General features: G+C 46.8%; 1 protein-coding gene across 1 annotated transcript in view; it reads left to right on the top strand.

Annotated features, from left to right (window-relative positions):
* Glg1 (golgi glycoprotein 1) overlaps nucleotides 1-16,761 on the top strand; it is a 110,165-nt gene extending 93,404 nt beyond the window's left edge. Inside the window, exons 17-27 of the mRNA XM_021169326.2 lie at nucleotides 1,065-1,182; nucleotides 1,926-2,018; nucleotides 3,572-3,709; nucleotides 5,351-5,474; nucleotides 6,485-6,627; nucleotides 6,797-6,898; nucleotides 7,899-8,006; nucleotides 8,998-9,118; nucleotides 10,298-10,404; nucleotides 12,103-12,266; nucleotides 15,211-16,761. Coding sequence (XP_021024985.1) covers nucleotides 1,065-1,182; nucleotides 1,926-2,018; nucleotides 3,572-3,709; nucleotides 5,351-5,474; nucleotides 6,485-6,627; nucleotides 6,797-6,898; nucleotides 7,899-8,006; nucleotides 8,998-9,118; nucleotides 10,298-10,404; nucleotides 12,103-12,266; nucleotides 15,211-15,334 — 1,342 coding nt within the window. The 3' untranslated portion in view covers nucleotides 15,335-16,761. The remainder of the gene's footprint in view (nucleotides 1-1,064; nucleotides 1,183-1,925; nucleotides 2,019-3,571; nucleotides 3,710-5,350; nucleotides 5,475-6,484; nucleotides 6,628-6,796; nucleotides 6,899-7,898; nucleotides 8,007-8,997; nucleotides 9,119-10,297; nucleotides 10,405-12,102; nucleotides 12,267-15,210) is intronic.
* The last annotated feature ends 903 nt before the right edge of the window (nucleotides 16,762-17,664 follow it).

The following is a 17,664-nucleotide window of genomic DNA, read 5'->3' as shown; positions in this document are numbered from 1 at the left end:
TCCCGAGTGCTGGGATTAAAGGCGTGCGCCACCACGCCCGGCTGGTCACAGTGTTCTTAATAATAAGTATTGAATTGTCTATCACATGTGCTGTGTGAGGCCTCTGTTCCAGTCAGGCTACTACTGCCTGACTTCTGAAGGTGCAGTGGGGCCATGTGCTAAAGCCACAGTGAGTGCTTAAGTCTACAGATAGTACCAACCACTGTATCAACCTTTCTCTATACTTGCATATCTATGACAAAGTTCAACATATAAATTAGCCACAGAAGGAAAATAATAGGTACTAATCATATGGACAATTAGGGTGGCACACATCTCTAATCTCAGAACTCAGGAGACAGAATAAGAAGGCTATAAGGTCCAGGCCATTCTGGGATACATTGTGAAACCCTGTTTGTTGTTGTTGTTGTAAGAAAAATTTAAAACAATATACTCTATATAGTCATATGATTATACAGTGGGAGCTGGTGGCACATGCCTTTAATCCCAGCCAGCACTCAGGCGGAAGAGGTAGGTGGATCTCTGAGCTCAAGACCAACCTGGTCTAGGATAGCCAAGCTTATACTATCTCCAAAAAAAAAAAAAATTATGTGAATGTAGATATAACATCTATAGCTATATCCATAACAATCTCAGCATACTTTTTCCCCTTTCAAATGTAGAACTTCACCTTTCCAATCAAAGGGTGTGACTGTGGGTGTTTATTTACCATATCCAAGGTCTGGGCTTTTTGAGCCATTGTTAATAAGGGCGACAGATGAATTACTTAAAACAACAGCAAGACTTGCAAGAAAGACACTTAAAAACACAGCTATATGTCGAGACAGGGTTTCTCTGTGTAGCCCTGGCTGTCCTGGAACTTACTCTGTAGACCAGGCTGGCCTTGAACTCAGAAATCCACCTGCCTCTGCCTCCCAAGTGCTGGGATCAAAGGCATGTGCCACCACTGCCTGGCTAAGAATGAACTCTTAGTAAACAGTGTGGCCCCTGCTGCTGTTTCAGCCTAGTGCTTGGGCATTCAGCCCCTTTAGGCAGACAGTCTAAAGCCTTCTCCTTCATGGCAGGGTGGATGTAGTGATCTGCCTGAGCACCACTGTGCGCAACGACACTCTGCAGGAGGCCAAGGAGCACCGGGTATCACTCAAGTGCCGCAAGCAGCTTCGTGTGGAAGAGCTGGAGATGGTAATGCTTCCAGAAACCACAGGACTACATAGGACATGCAGTAACAGTTAGCAATCTTTCCATGTGACACTAGCTTCTTTACTGTTTTGAGTTTGGTTTTAAATAACATTTTTAACCACACAACCCAGGAATCCAAACTAGTCAAAGTGCAGTCACTGAAGTCACTGAATCAGTGCTGTAGTCAAGGACGGGAGGTGTTTCCTGGGCACTCAACTATCGTTGGCATCACTTTCATCCTCGGCTGATCCTCTGGCTATGGGTGGCCGCCAGAGAAGCAATGAGACTGACTACTTCACTTTTCATCTTCAGCAAGAAAGGAGGGAAAGGGCAATCTCTCTTTGCCTTGAAATAAAACCTTCTCCCTTACATCTAAGTGTGTCACTTGGGAGCTGTGGTTGCTGCACAAGTGGCCCATCTGAAATAACTCAGTGGTGGGAAGGGAGGATAAGGGGACAACTTCAGCAACCATTGTGAAGCATGAGACAGAGTCGCAAAGGAAGTTTACCACTTAGTGCTCAGTCACCTATCCAAGCCATTAGTCAACAAACAAGTCTATAACAATTTGACATCTCCATGGGGCTGGAGAGAGAGTTTAGTGGTTAAAAGCACTTACTACTCTTACAGACTGACCCGAGGTCAGCTCTCAGCACCCAAAATAATGAAAGTCATCCTTTAAGAAAATAATGATATCTCCAGCTTAAAATCCTCTCATTTCTCTTCCACTCGGGCTCCTTCTCATGTAGACAGAGGACATCCGTTTGGAACCAGATCTATACGAAGCCTGCAAGAGTGACATCAGGAACTACTGCTCTACAGTGCAATATGGAAATGCTCAGGTACTGTCTTTCATTACAGATCTCAAGTCAGCGCACCCTTGCAGCCCCAGCTCCTCACAGTGTCCTTTCATCGTGCCCTCGGCTGTCCCAGAGTGCTTTGCCTGGTTTCCCCGGCTACTCCTCTGCATGCACTCTGCCGGTCTGCCTAGTAGGCTCCTGGTGCTCTTGGTTGTTTCCTCCACACAGCTTCCCAGTGACTCCACGTCGGTGTCTCCCAGGGCTCTGCTGCACAGTTCTTTTAGGACCTCATGAGTGCTGGGCTAGCATTCTCCTACTCAGCTTTGTCCCTGCTCCTTTCTTCCCTTTTGTAATTAGAAGATAATTACCTGTTCAAAATAAAGTGTTCTCTTTTTACTTTTATATGTGTGTGTGATATACCTTGATCATATTGACTTCTTTATTCAGCTCTCACTGCCTGCCCATGGTCTGTATGTGCTTTCCTGATAGTGCCTCACACAGAAATCTTTGTTTGATTCGTAGGATAAGGTATCATGTTACCCAGCTAGCTTCAAACTCCTTGGGTAGCTTAGGGTGAGTGGTCTTCACCTGCCAGTCACCCTGGCTTAAACCACCTTGCCCAGCAGCAGAATCCTTATTAGACATCAAGTAAAATCACCTATGAACTTTTTCAAATAACACCGAAGCAAATCCCAGAATCACCAGGGTTTGAACTTAAGGTTTTCATGATTTTTTTTTTTTTAATGTTTGCTTATTCAGCTATCAAGGCACAAGCTAGGTTCTTTAGCCTCTGAGATGCTTTCTTCCCTGTCTTCTGTCCATGCTTTGCCTTTGTCTAAAGTCTGAATTCTCTGTTTCCCCTTTTTTGTAGTTAGTCTTTCTATTAGGTTTAGTTTCTGTTTGATGATCTGTAATTTTGGTGGACATGAGACCAGGCAGGATCTTGCTCTCTAACATGGTGGACGCTTGTCAGCACAGATTCTTCTCCTGGGCGCCTTTCTTTCAGAGATACAGCTTTGCTTTTCCTTCTTTCGGAATCCTGTGGACAGGTGGGGCACCCAGGTCTGTCCCTAGTGACCTTTTCCTTCTTCTTCTTAATGGTTTCCAGTCTTGCTTACTTTGTGTTACATTTGAGGTAATGGCTCAGCTTACCCAGACAGTTGCTCAGGGTTACCCAGCTTAATAATTATTCTTCAATTCCTCCCTCTCCTTCCCTCCTATTCCCTCCCTTTCCTCTTCCCTACCCTTCCCCCCCCCCCCCCCCCCCCCCCCCCCCCCCCCCCCCCCCCCCCCCCCCCCCCCCCCCCCCCCCGCACCCATTTGCTTTTTAAGACAGGGTTTCTCTGTGTAACCCACGCTGTCATGGTACTCAATGTTTAGACCAAGTTGGCATTGGATTTACAGAGACCCATCCCTTTGTCTCTGCCTCTCAAGCACTGGGATGAAAGGCCTGTGCCACTGCTGCCAGACAGGTCTCTCATTCTTTTTCTTTTGTTTCTTTGGGTTTTTTTGTTTATTTTCCAGGCAGGGTTTCGCTGTGTAGCCCTAGAATTTCTGATCTATTTCCTAACTCAGCTGGAACTCTTCTATTGCAGATTATTGAATGTCTAAAAGAAAACAAGAAGCAGCTGAGTACCCGTTGCCACCAGAAAGTATTTAAGCTGCAGGAGACGGAGATGATGGACCCAGAGCTAGACTATACTCTGATGAGAGTCTGCAAGCAGATGATTAAGGTAAAAGACCAAGGGCGACCTAAGTGACAGTAGCAGTGTGACCCCTTCCTGTTGTGTCCTGTTAAACACAGCCAACATGGTGATGCCCTCGGCTGTGGTCTGCAATCCAGTAGCATTGTCTTCACCTGCCAACTTGTGTGTTCCTCAGCTCCAGAGTCTCTGGGAGTGGAACAGCCAGAGTGTCCATTAGCCCTCTAAGCAACATGGATGCTGCTCATGTTGGGAAAATTACAGAACTGAACTAACTAGCTTGCTTTGAACAAAGCACAGCTAAATAGGTTGTCAGAATAGGTGGGCTAAAAAAGCCACAATCCAGTGTTTTTTTCAGATCATATCCCACACTCTCAAAATGTTGCTTTCTGTTCAAGATTTTTACATTTTACTTAATGTGTATGAGTCTTTTGCCTGGGTGTATGAATGGATACCATATATGTGCCTGGAGCCCACTGAGACTGGAGAAGGCATTGGTTTCCTAGAATTAAAGTTACAGGTGGTTGTAAGCTGCCACGTGGGGGTGGTGAGCTGAACCCAGATCCTCTGTAAGAACAGCAGATGCCCTTGTCCACTAACCATCTCTAACCTGCAAAATGTGTAGGTATTTTATATATTCGTTTTCTTCAAATAATCTACCAGTGACTGTTTATTAGTTTAGGTTTTGTAAGACAGGGTTTCTCTGTGAGGCCTTGGCTGTCCTGGAACTTTTTCTGCAAACTGATTGGCTTCAAATTCACAGAGATCAGCCAGCCTCTGTCTCTTGAGTGCTAGGATTAAAGGTGTGTGCCACCACTACATGGCTTCCAGTGAATTTTCTAAATGGTCCTATACACACACACACAGACACACACACACAAGAAAATTAAAATTAAGGAAGTGCAAAGATATGTTAATAAAATTTTCACTTCCTTTAAAATACCTGATTCTACCAATAACTGTTAGTGGGAATTTAATGTTTGTTTATTTGTGTGCGCGCACACACACACACCAAAGAGAAGAAAGGTGGGGACGGGGGGAGAGACACAAATACTAAAACAAGAGAGGGAGACCTCATGGGGAAGGAAAGATCCTGAGCAGAGTTTGAGTTGCCGTGACCAGACATGCAGATTGACAAGTACAGATGGAGTTCATCACCAGCCCCAGACTGAGCTCTGATTGAAGGAAAGAGCGCAGAGTGTGTACAGTGGCTAACCTCACGTTTGGATTACAGTGCTCACAATGTATCCTCACCCCAAATCCCTGTCCACATTAGTTAACAGTTATTCCTAAGTGCTACCTCTGTGGCTGGGTAGGGATGGCCCGAGGGCAGGGTGACTGTTCTGTTCATACTCATCAAGTAATGACGCGTGTGAAACAGCCTGTACTATAACATAGCCATGGTAATGGCAACCAAGCCTGTGCAGAATTTACATCCTGTGTGGTTGATGTCCAGTGCTGGCAGAGAGAAATGTGTGAAATGCAGGAGGTAAAAAGTAAAGAGGGACACCGGGGCTGGGCACTTACTGATGCTTAGCTGTTCCCTGCTTATGTCAAGTGATGCCTTGACTTGTGCTTCTGTGAGCGCCCCTGGTAACGGGAAAGCAATCACAGGTAGATTAGTCGCCAGTCTGAGATAGCCACTTTCATATAATTTTATTTTCTTTGCAGCGGTTCTGTCCAGAAGCAGATTCTAAAACTATGTTGCAGTGTTTAAAACAAAACAAGAACAGTGAATTGATGGATCCCAAATGCAAACAGATGATAACCAAGCGTCAGATCACCCAGAACACAGGTACCATCTGGGCTCAGCTTTGCTGCTTCTGTTGAGTGCATCCCAAGTAGAACTGGCAGGACGTGTTGTTATCTGAGCCGTGCACTCTCCTCCTTTGTAGACTTTCCAGAAAAATAGAATGAAGGTCAAAGGGAAAGGGCCGAACTTAAAAAAAAAAACATAAAAAAATAAATCAGCATTAGAGTCCCTATGACAGTAATTCTAGAGATTTACTCTAGAATTTCAAACTTCATGAGCACAGTCAATAATTTTCAGGGAAAAATTTCAGCTCTTGCTTGGGAAACCTTGTACCTTAGTGGACAAAAAGTGTTAGATATTTCTTTCAAAATTATCTATTACAGACAAGGTTTCTGCTGTCCAAATGATATCGTTTGTTTTTAAATATTGGAGCACAGATCCCTGCAGAGCTGCTGCAGAGGTGCAGGGTTCCTGAGAAGTAGTCAAGTGCCCTGAGCTGAGTCACATTGCTGATGTTGGTGACAATAGGTGTGGTAACAGACACATTTAATCCCAGCACATGAAAGACTGAGGCAGGAGGATTGTCAAGTTCATGCCTGCTGTCATACCTTCCCCTATGAAGAGATGTGTTCCTTGAACTGCAGGAAGTCCGTCCCTTCTTAAAAACAACAGCAATCCTGGCCTGATATCTCATCTGCTGTTAACTAACTTAACAAATCGGCATTTATGTTCGTGACTATTGACATAATATGCCCCTGTGACCCCCACCCCCACCCCTCTTTTGGTTTTTTGAGACAAGGTTTCTTTGTAATTCTAGCTGTCTTGGAACTCACACTGTAGACCAGACTAGCTCAGACTCACAGAGATCCAATTGCTTCTGCCTCCTGAGTGCTGGGATTAAAGGCTTACACCACCACCTCCCTCTATGCTAATATGCACCCCAGCTAGTTGCACCCCAACTAATATGCCCCCTTTGAAAGATGAATTTCCAAGAATTTGTGAAAATCTACAGGTGAACCATTTTCTCCTATACTAACATGTTTTTATTCTAGATTACCGCTTAAACCCTGTGCTAAGGAAGGCCTGCAAAGCTGACATTCCTAAGTTCTGTCACGGCATCCTGACCAAGGCCAAGGATGATTCAGAGCTAGAAGGCCAAGTTATCTCATGCCTCAAGCTGAGATATGCTGACCAGGTACGCTGGCCAGGCTCTATAGAGCTGTGTTGATGCGCATTTTTCCATGGACATCACTAGCGTACTCCTGTTGTCATTTTTATGCCTTCCCCAAAATGGGGTGTGAGGGCTCAGGTAAAAATGGGCTGCTCTCAGGTGCGCTGATTTGGTCTCCCTTTGTCATCTCCAGCGCCTGTCTTCAGACTGTGAGGACCAGATCCGTATCATCATCCAGGAGTCTGCTCTGGATTACCGCCTGGACCCTCAGCTCCAGCTGCACTGCTCAGATGAGGTAGGCTATGCATGCAAAGGAGGGCTTCCCCCAAGAGGTGACAGAAGAAAGTTCTATACCGTATACTCTTCCTAACTCGGGGTTACCTACAGGCCTGTCTTGCAGGTAAGACTCCAAGTTCTACATAGCACTGAGCCAGACTTGGCGTTAGTTTGTTACACTGCAGTGCTGCTTCCACGCTCCTCTACTATTGAATAAGAATATTATTCTTTTATAATTGCTTTTCCATGCACTGTGAGCCTCCCTGATTATTCTGGATAGCCATTCAGAACCCATCAAGTCTTACCAGAAAAATAAGAGTGCTCTCTAATGCCTCTAACTGCCTGTCCTTGGAAATCATTTGTCTACTCTGCTAGAAAAGGCCACCTGAGGAGCCCTGTTTAGATTGCTCTTAAAACTATCTAAAGAAGCCAGGCGTGGTGGCGCACGCCTTTAATCCCAGGACTCGGGAGGCAGAGGCAGGCGGATTTCTGAGTTCGAGGCCAGCCTGGTCTACAAAGTGAGTTCCAGGACAGCCAGAGCTATACAGAAAAACCCTGTCTCAAAAAACCAAAAAAAAAAAAAAAAAAAAAAAATGGTTTACTCTCTTTTCTGAAGATCCTGTTTGGAAAGTCCATGACATGCAACACATGTCAAGTTGACCTTCCTTCTGTGGAATCACAGAGGAAAATGTAACTCATTTTCAGAATTGACAGTGAACTTTGAAAGGAGAACAGAGCTTGGGCGTCCGGCATCAAGTGCAGGTGTGGGGAGGGCACCGTCCACTGGGAAGCTGTTAAGCTGCCCCTTGGGTGCATGTTTGGGAGAATCGACATGGTTATCTTCAGAAGCCCGGGTTTCTAAAGACAGTGGCATTGTCTCTTAGCTGTCCCCGAGAAGCAGGCCCACTCAGAGTCAGCAACAGGCACTATGTTTTCAGGGCTGGTTAGACAGGGTCGGTCTTCTCCGGAAGCCGGTTATTCCTCTTTAGGATAGCCCTGTTTTCTCGTTTCCTGAGTAGATTGCCAATCTATGTGCTGAAGAAGCAGCAGCCCAGGAGCAAACAGGCCAAGTGGAAGAGTGCCTGAAAGTCAACCTGCTCAAGATCAAGACAGAGCTGTGTAAAAAGGTAGCCACCCTCATCGTGCCTCATCTCTTGCCTCCTATTCTCTTTGCCTTTTAATTCTACTACATTATTTATTGGAAGAGAGACATAGAATAAGGTTTGGAAAGAAATAACAGAATAGAATGCTGGGTAAAAAGGCTTATATTTTGTATTGGATACTTTTTTTTTTTTTTTAATGAGACAAAGGTTTTTCTGTGTATCTCTGGCTGACTTGAAATGCTCTTTTTAGAGCAGGCTGGCCTCAAACTCTGAGATCCACCTGCCCCAGCCTCCCTAGTACTGGAACTAAAGGCTTGCGCCACCACAGCCAGCTTGAATTTGGTTTTCAACCAGCTCCTACCTTTCTTCAAAATGTGGACTCAAAACATATTCAACACAGCTTTTATAAAATATACCCTTACTTGATTGAATAATTAAGTCTGTTTAAACGGTATGTGTATGTGCTAATCTGCATATGTGCCCATAAGTCCCTGGTGCCCAAGGAAGCCAGAGGTATTGGATGTTGTAGGTGCTGGAACCAAACTCAGGTCCCCTGGGAGAGCAGCAAGTGCTTTTAACCACTGCGCCATGTCTCCAGCCTCCTTATTGAAAAATAGAACTCAAAAGGATAAACTTACAGGCTGTGTATATTAAAGTTCTCAATTTAATATTTGAGTTTCACATTGTTCAGGTTTTCAAAAGTAACAGACTATATCAATAAAATACTAACGTATACATACTTTAATGTGGCATGCCAGAATGCCAAGAACCCTGCCTGATGATCCAGCCTGTGCATACTCTCCTGGATTCCTCAGAGGGAGTTAGCAAATTAAACCAGATGCCAAAAGTCTACATTCTGTGCACACTGAATCATATGACCACCCCTAGCCCAGAATAGTTTCTGGTTCACCTTCACTTTTGGCTTGTTTGCTTGCATGTTCTGTAGAATATTACAACAGCAGATTGGATACCTTTGTTATACAAAGCTCTCTCCACAATGAACTTCCCTTTTCAGGAAGTGTTGAACATGTTGAAGGAAAGCAAAGCAGACATCTTTGTGGACCCCGTTCTCCACACAGCTTGTGCCTTGGACATTAAACACCACTGTGCAGCCATCACCCCTGGCCGCGGGCGTCGTGAGTAATGTTTGTCCAGTCTGCCCCCGTCTGAACTTCCTTGGGTGGAACAAAAGCTACCTTTGAGTTACCAGTTGCAGCTACTGTGTTCTGTGGCTATTATCCAGTCATATACAGCATCTCTGTATGTCTGTTCGATGATAAAGCTAGGGTTTGTGGTGTTAGGTATGGAAACAATTGTGCAGGTTTGAACTGACCAGAGCCAGAGATTTCGTGAAAAAATAAATTTGAGATAATCAATAATTCAGGTACAGCTAGGCATAGTGGTGCACACCTTTAATCCCGGCACTTAGTGGCAGAGAGAGGCAGATCTCTTTGAGTTCAAGGCCAACATGGTCTATATAGAGAGTTCCTGGAAAGCCAGAGCGACATAAGAACTCTGTCTTCCAAATAAAGTTCAATCACCATTCTGCTCTCTTTTCCCCTTCCCCATGCTGAGCATCCCAGGGGCCATAAAGTCACCGTGGCAGCTCCCCAGTGTCTGGAACTCAGGTGACACACAGCTTGTTTCTGAGCCAGGGACACCCAGCGAAAATGGAAGGTGTTTAGAGACCTTGAGCAGCTGAGACTGCTCACCTGTGGGATTTTTTTTTTTAATTAGGTATTTATTTAATCTATATTTCCAATGCTATCCCAAAAGTCCCCCACACGCTCCCCCACGCACTCCCCCAAACACCCACTCCCACAGGCCCTGGCGTTCCCCTGTACTGAGGCATATAAAGGCATATAAAGTTTGCATGGCCAAGGGGCCTCTCTTTCCACTGATGGCCGACTAGGCCATTTTCTGATACATACGCAGCTAGAGACACAAGCTGGGGGGGGGGGGTAATGGTTAGTTCATGTTGTTGTTCCACCTATAGGGTTGCAGATCCCTTTAGCTCCTTGGTTAACTTTCTCTAGCTCCTCCATTGGGGGCCATGTGATCCATCCAATAGCTGACTTTGAGCATCCACTTACGTGTTTGTTAGGCCCCAGCATAGTCTCACAAGAGACAGCTTTATCTGGGTCCTTTCAGCAAAATCTTGCTAGCACCTGTGGGATCTTGGTAAAGGTTTTTAGAGAGAATTTGACTCTGTTAGTCCTAAGGAGCTGAGTTCTCAGATGCTTGGGAATCTTCTCCCAGATTTTATAGAATTCTTTCTGTGCAGTTGCAAACTTCTTACTCATTTGCTTCCACAGAGATGTCCTGCCTGATGGAGGCCCTGGAAGATAAGCGAGTGAGGTTGCAGCCAGAGTGCAAAAAGCGCCTCAATGACCGGATTGAGATGTGGAGTTACGCAGCCAAGGTAAAGACCAAGAGAGTTTCTGACATGTCAGCCTCTTCTGCCAGTTTTTAATCTCTGTGGCATATGTCATTGGTGTTATCTTGACTAGAAATTGAGCAGTAGGTATATTCCAAAAATCAGGCCAGGCGTGGTGGTGTACATGCCCAAATCTGTGAGTTCCAGGCCAGCCAGGCCTATGTATCCTGTCTCAAAAGAAAAAAAAAAATATTGTTTCTAAATCTGGACTATTTATGAACCCTGAAATACCATCTCCCTCACCACAGACTAAGTCTACAAAGCATGTCTCAGTTTCCCAGACTCCAATACTGAAAGGTTATCTTCTATCATGACTGTCAGCCATCCCTTCACTCCTCCTGAGAGAAGACGACCCATGTGAAGCCCCAGGTTATGTGGAACGGCCGACACCAGGCCATCTCCCCATGCTGTTGTCTTCCTCTCCTTTGAGCTCCTTAGATTGGCTGAGTGACGCAGAGTCACTCACTGATTATTGTATGCAAGCAAATCTCATTAATCGCACCCTCCCTACGCTGCTCATTCATATATATCATGAACATAGGAGGCACTCAGGTTTCCCTTTACCACGCTTCTGGAATGGTACCCAAAAGAACAGTTTTATGTGCAGTTAGGATCTACCACATGACTCATTGGTGGAAACAGTGGGAATTGAGGATAAAAACAGTTAAACTCTAAATGTCCAAGATTGGTGTATGTTAAAGTGCAGTCTGTCATTCTAGGTGATGATTATACAACGTTTTTGATGTGGAGATACTTACAGTGTGGTAGTTAGTAAGTAAAGTCAAAATAAGAGACTTGATAGAGACCAGCCAGAGTGTGGTGCATGGCTGTAATCCCCGTGCTTGGAGGGTAAGGCGAGTGCATCACAGGTCTGCGGCCAGCGTGCACTGCAGCCAGCCTGCAGGACTTTCGTCTAATAGCAACAAGGATGTCAAAATGACACTTCATAGCCACAAGGAAAAGAGAAGAAAAGAAAAACATAAAACATGGTCTCAGCCTTTCAGGGTCCTGTCCACAGCACCAGGAGCTGCTGGTGCGTCAACGGCACTTGAGGATGATGGCACCTCCTGGTGTCTTCCTCCATCTCAGTTTGTTCAGGGGAAACCTGCAGTTTATGATCCAGAAAGAGTGTTACAGCTGTGTTGATTTCCCTTCTCTCTCCCCATGAACTAAAAGCTATGAATTAGGATGTACATGATGGCTGAGTGGGTAAACACCTGAAGACCAGAGGCCGATCCCTGGAACCTAGTCAGAAGCAGGAGTAAACTGACCCCACAGCGTGGTCCTCTGACTTCCGCAGGTTGTCACAGCCTGTGTGCACTCACATACTCACATCTTACACATACAAGCACATGCACAGAGCAAGAATAGCAATAATAATTAAAAAAGAAAAGGTCAGGTCTTATGCTGTGTGTCATTAATTCCAGCACTCAGGAGTCAGAAGCAGGTAGACCTTTGAGTTAAACACCAGACTGAGCTACATAGTGAATTCCAGGCAGCCAGAACTACATAAAGAGACTCCATCTCAAAAAAACAAAGTATTTTTTAAAATTAAAAAGATTTCTAATTTAAACTAAAGGAAAAAAGATAGTTGAACTAGTAGGTATCCAAAGGACAAGTTAGACATGGCCCTGCCACCCACCCAGCTTACCCTCAGAGGATCATATTGCTGTCTCCTTTCAGGTGGCTCCAGCAGATGGCTTCTCTGATCTTGCCATGCAAGTGATGACATCTCCCTCAAAGAACTACATCCTGTCTGTGATCAGCGGGAGCATCTGCATTCTCTTCCTGATTGGCCTCATGTGTGGACGGATCACCAAGAGAGTGACACGAGAGCTGAAGGACAGGTAGAGCTGCAGGCCTGGGCCCGCCTGTACAGCCGTCCTGTATAGTGTACCCTCTCACTGCGCCCTCTAACGGTGACACTGACACCCACAGTAGAGCAGCATCAGGTGCCCACTGCATCTTCCCATCCAGACTTGGCCATGTCCTCGGTGTCCTCTTCCTCCTCCTCCCAGCTGCCCTTGCAGCGTCGGCAGCTGGCTGCTTTGGTGGTAGCTTTTGTTGGCGAAGGTTTACCTGCCTGTAGACAATTTTGTCATACCTACAGAACTGCTGGTACTTCCAGAACCGACTCACCTGACCTGCAACTCAAATTTTTTTAAAAAACAAAACAAAAGACAAAAAAATTTTAAAAAGGAAAAAGTGTATATAGTAGAACTTCTCCTTCAGTCTTGACAGTAGGATTATTCTTTCATGTAAATGCAGCAGGTGTCAGCAGGACTTGGAGGAGAGATGCATATCCCGTGCCTGATCATTGAGATGTCTGTTTCCTCTCCCAGAAGCAATTTTGGGCCACATCAAGGCAGGGACTTCAGCAAGTAGTGGGGACACTAAGCAGCCTGCTCTAGGGCCTGTTTGCTTCTACTGCAGTGTGATGCCTTCTATCCTCTGCCCCAGACGAGCCACTGCGACCCACAGTCTCATAGCAACAGGCATTTCTGTGATCGCCCACGTCAGTGCAGGTGTGAGCCTCTTTGTGTCAGTGGAAGCAGACTAGGGAGGGAGCAGAGTCTGAAGCAGGCCTAGGTGCACAGCCAGCAGGGGCCCAGCCATCATCTTCCTCCAAGATGGGATAGAGCTGCCTCTTCTTGATGAACCCTGATAAATGTGGGGTTCCCTGGAAGTCCTCTACCTCAACAAGAAGTAGCTACTAAGTTGGGGTGTAGGGCTTCTAAGATGAGGGTGGGGGTGGCAGGGCAGGAAGGAACAGGTGTAGGACTCGCTTCACTTAGTTTGCTGAACAATAGTACAGGCCAGAAGAGATGGCTTCTGAAGATTTAGCGTGGTCTCGGGTGCGTGGCTGGCACTGAAGCCTGACTTTCTGTGCATGCCAGGCAGACTTCCTGACTGACAGGCAGACTTCCTGACCGACAAGCTCCTTTGTGCCTCTAAATGAAGGGATGTGGAAAGTGATTGCATTAAAAGATGGAGGATTTTCTTCGTTCTTTTTTCCCCCCTTTCTGTTCATTTGCTGCGTGTACCCACTCCAGTAGGCACTGGCTCAGTGTTACATTTTGGTGATCTAACAGCCTTCCATAATCTGAGCTTTACAGGAGCAGGATCCCCAGCCATCTTCCCTCACCCCTCCAGTGTGAAGATGACAGGGCCAGAGCAGAGGAGGGAGGAGCCCAGGCACTGCAGTTCCCCTTGGGCGAGATTGGGCCGTGGTGTCACAGTGGCTGTACAGAGGGTGGCATGTACAGTAGGAGATATATTTATATAATATATATTTTATTAACCTGTTAGATGTCCACAGAGTATTATAAATCATGTGCCTAGAACTGTCCACACAGACCCAGGCCCCCTCGGTGCCGCCCTGCTCCTGCCTCCTATGTGCACCTACAGCTGCTGCCGCACTGGAGCCATGTGTCTTCCTGAGATGCATTCTGTGCAGGCTCTGTCAATTGCTCCAAATCACTCCGTGTCTCACCTGACTGACATTCATTTGAATACTGTGGTTTTCTTTTCTGCTGCCTTTTCTGGTGGCAGTGCGTTCCAGGGCCAGCAGTGTCTCCCCTGCATAAGGTAATAGAAGTCACCAGGGGAAAGCTTGCCAAGCTTCCTGGGCTCCTGCTTACTGCTTTTAGAGTCTTCCTGATTCTCAGCAGCTGTCCTGGGATTCTTGAGTTTGATGAGACTTAAAACTCCTGCTCTGTAAGCAGCCTTCTCCACTGCTAGCTGACTGCGCCAATCTAAAGGTCCCTCCCTCCCCCGAGAGTCGCCGTGTCACATTGACTGTTAGACTGGGGTAGAATCCTAGCTCTGATCCTGTGGCCTCCCTTCTGGTATGTGCTTAGCACCCTTATGATGTGTGTCTCAGCACTGACAGGAACCTACACTGCCTGCAGCAGACTTGGAGGTTTGGAGGGTTTGGTGAATTTGATTCTTAAACTATTTGCCATTAGAAATGGTCAGAATAGAAAAAAATAGCTACTAGTGTCTTAAATTGCTTAGTACAAGGAAGTGACCATATTCCTTGGAGTAGTTCTTATGACTTGATGGTCCTAGGTCTGGTCTTAAGCAGGTTTTTCTAGGCTATGTCTAGGGGCCCAGTGCTGTCTATTCTGTAGCTCATTGGGCTTAGTAGGATGGGCTCTGTGCCCTCATAAATCAGTCATGGGTATAAATTAGATAGGCGTGAACTTGCCAAGAACCCCAACCTGGCCGGGCAGTGGTGGTGCACGCCTTTAATCCCAGCACTTGGGATGCAGAAGCAGGCGAATTTCTGAGTTCAAGACCAGCCAGGGCTACAGAGAAACCCTGTCTTGAAAAGCCAAAAAAAAAAAGAACACTGACCTATAGTGCGAGCCAAAGTCTGAGCCTTGCCCTTCACTGTTCTGCTTTCATTGCCTAAGAATAGCAGTTAGGAGGGTGTAGGCCAAGGCTCAGGCACTGCTAAGTCACTGTGGGCTAGCTTGCCAGCTCATGCCAGTGTCTTGGGGACCATTGGTGGTAGGTACACTTCCCTTTGGTATTTCAAAAAGCCGGGGCCTCGGCCTGGGCCAGGGCCAGGGCATCTGTGGACCAGGTCAGAAATCTGTCAGTGAGCCAAGAACCAGACAAACTAAACTTCTTTTCTGATGGGGCTGCTTCTAGTGAAGGGACTCCAGGAGCAAGACATTTCTCTTAACCCGGTCCCTGGACTTGACTGTTGTCCCTGCTCTCGGGGGGGGGGGGGGTCTTTTAGCAGTCTGACCCTGGGAAAGCCTTAACCCTCTGCATTCCCAGAGAACTTCTGGCCACCATTTCCAGTCCTGGTTCTGTGGATCAAGCCAGCTTGCTGAGCCATGCATCCTTAATAGGTAAGAACACTCCAGAGCCACTGATGAGGTGGCATTTAGTGATCAGGTGATAACAAAAGAGTTCAGTACAGGTACCATGACTGCCATCTCCTGTTCTTAGATAGGAGCATGCAGTCCACTGTCGCAGACGAGTTGGCAGAAAGTTATCCAACTTTTTATGTCTTCCTGTTGAAATCAGCTGATGGAAGATGCCCTGTTTGCCAGACACTAGGACGAGGGTGGAGTTGTGTGATTATGTCCTTGGCCTTCCTAGAGAGCATCCACTCTTGTGCATCAGTGTGACTTCCAGAACCCCAGTCTCCCTTAGAAGCTATGGTACCGTTTCTGGACTTTCTGGAAAGAAACCTCCCTTCCATTCTTTTTTTTTCCCCTGCCCCAAAACAAAACAAGCTTTTTCCACTTGCCCCCAGTTCAGTATCTCAGAAGTCAACCAGCCCAGTCTGGCGACCTGCAGCCCGAGGCAGGGCCAGAGAACCAAAAGAAGATGTGGCTTTTTGAATCCCATGCTTCTTGGAAGTTTGTGTTTCTTCTTGTGAGTGTGAAAATTCAACAAAGCTCCGAACACCCTCTTGAGTTTTTTGCTCTTTGGGCACACTTAGTAGTTCTGAAGAGGTGACCTTCAGGGCCCAGGTCTCCTGACCCATCTCTGCCCCACTTGGCTTCAGTTCCCAAGGGGCTGTACCTGACCTCTCGCCTCCCCTTCCCTCCAGGTAGCTTTGGTTTGCCATCTGTCTAGCTCCACTTCTCCCTGGCCTCTCCACTACAGAGGCCTGGATCACCTGTTATGGTAACCAAGTCTAAAGCCAAATTTCCCTTCTTGCTACCCAGACCTCAAACAACAGTGAGTTGTAAGCAACCAAGATTAAACCTCAGGGTGACACACTCCCCTGAGCAGACAGTGAGACTGCTGTGCGGGCTTAGAGGCTGCTTGTCACCCAGAACATAAAGATACGGTTGTCTGTGCAGACAGGTGGTGACAAGGGGTATTCTCTGACATCTTCACCTGGGCAGTGAGCACCAGGCACTGGAGAGCTTCCTAGGCGAGGAGGTGTGCAGACAGACCGTGTCTCTATGTCATGTTTCACCCAGCCCACACTGACATGAGAACCTCAGAGCATGGGGTCCTTACTGGAACAGATCCCAGGTCACTTGGCAGCACTGTGGCGGCAGAGCGCTTCCTGACGGCTACTCCCAGCAAGCAGGTCAGCGGTGGTGGAAAGGCAGAGCGCACAGCATGCTGTGCAGGGTCTTGGGCCTCTAACCTGTCTTTGCTTTTCGTTTTGTTTTTTGAAAGAAAAGTACAATTAACAAACCTCTTTTGTAAATGGATTTCCTTTCTATGTATAAATCCCCTGCAGTTCCTTGTTTTTACATGTTCATGCTGTGTAATTTTGAGGTGTTACTGAGATTCTGAACATAATGTGCATTTTTTTCTGTACAGATGAAATGGGAGAATTTAATAAAGAGTTTGCAGGTTTGTATTTGTCGAATATTCTCTGTAATAAGTGGAGGGAATCTCTTACCCTGGCAAGTTTATAAGTTTATAGAGCTGTGAGCCAACTTACACACAGGCCTTGCCGACGGGGTCCTGGGATCCTGGCTTTTTGGGGCCCAGCAAGGTGAGACTTCAGGATTTGGAAGGGGAGCCTGCAACCCCTCTACAGGGATCTGCAGCAAGTTGGGAGGTACATCACATCGTGGGTTTCTTGAGAGGCACTGCTTTTTCCTGAATTACTCATTCTTCCCATGTGTGTAAGGCTCTGTCCTGGAGAGGGCACAGGCGTGCCTCCTCTCCTGGGTATCCCACACATGGCTAGCATGGCCCTGCAGCTGCTGCCCGACTCAACCGTTGTCATTACCTTCATCAACCCCCTCTCTCTCCACTGGCCTAGCCAGCCATGGTCCCTGGATGTGCTTCCTGGGTCCTCACCTCTGACTCTCCTGTTCTCCTCAGAGCATCTAAGTATTCAGCATCAACAGCCTAAGGAGTGTATCTGGTAGCAGGCAACTCTAGCATAACTGTGTCTGTGTGTCACTTGATGGTTGTATGGAAGCAGTAGGCTGGGCCCAGGGCCTCTCCTCAAACCTGCTTCTGTTCAGGTCATCAGCTGTCACTGGAGCCGAGGGGCTAAGAAAAGACAAGGGTGACAGAGGAAAGGCTGAGGGACTTGAGGGCCTGTGTGTCCTCACCTCAGGAACTCCCTGTCCAGAACCTTGTCAGCATCAGCCCTGAGTGTGCGGATACAGCCCTCTAAGCTCGTGGCTTCTCATCTGGGCATACAGCATAAGGAAGATATCACTGGAGTGCCCAGCCCTGCTCTGTTTTACAGAGAATACTAGAACCCCAAAGGCCGCCTGGCCCTGTAGGGAGCACACTGCC

This window comes from Mus caroli, chromosome 8 (assembly GCF_900094665.2).
Source record: "Mus caroli chromosome 8, CAROLI_EIJ_v1.1, whole genome shotgun sequence".
Taxonomy (NCBI): domain Eukaryota; kingdom Metazoa; phylum Chordata; class Mammalia; order Rodentia; family Muridae; genus Mus; species Mus caroli.
The sequence above is the reverse complement of the archived record's forward strand: the minus strand, read 5'-3'. Positions and strand labels throughout refer to the sequence as shown.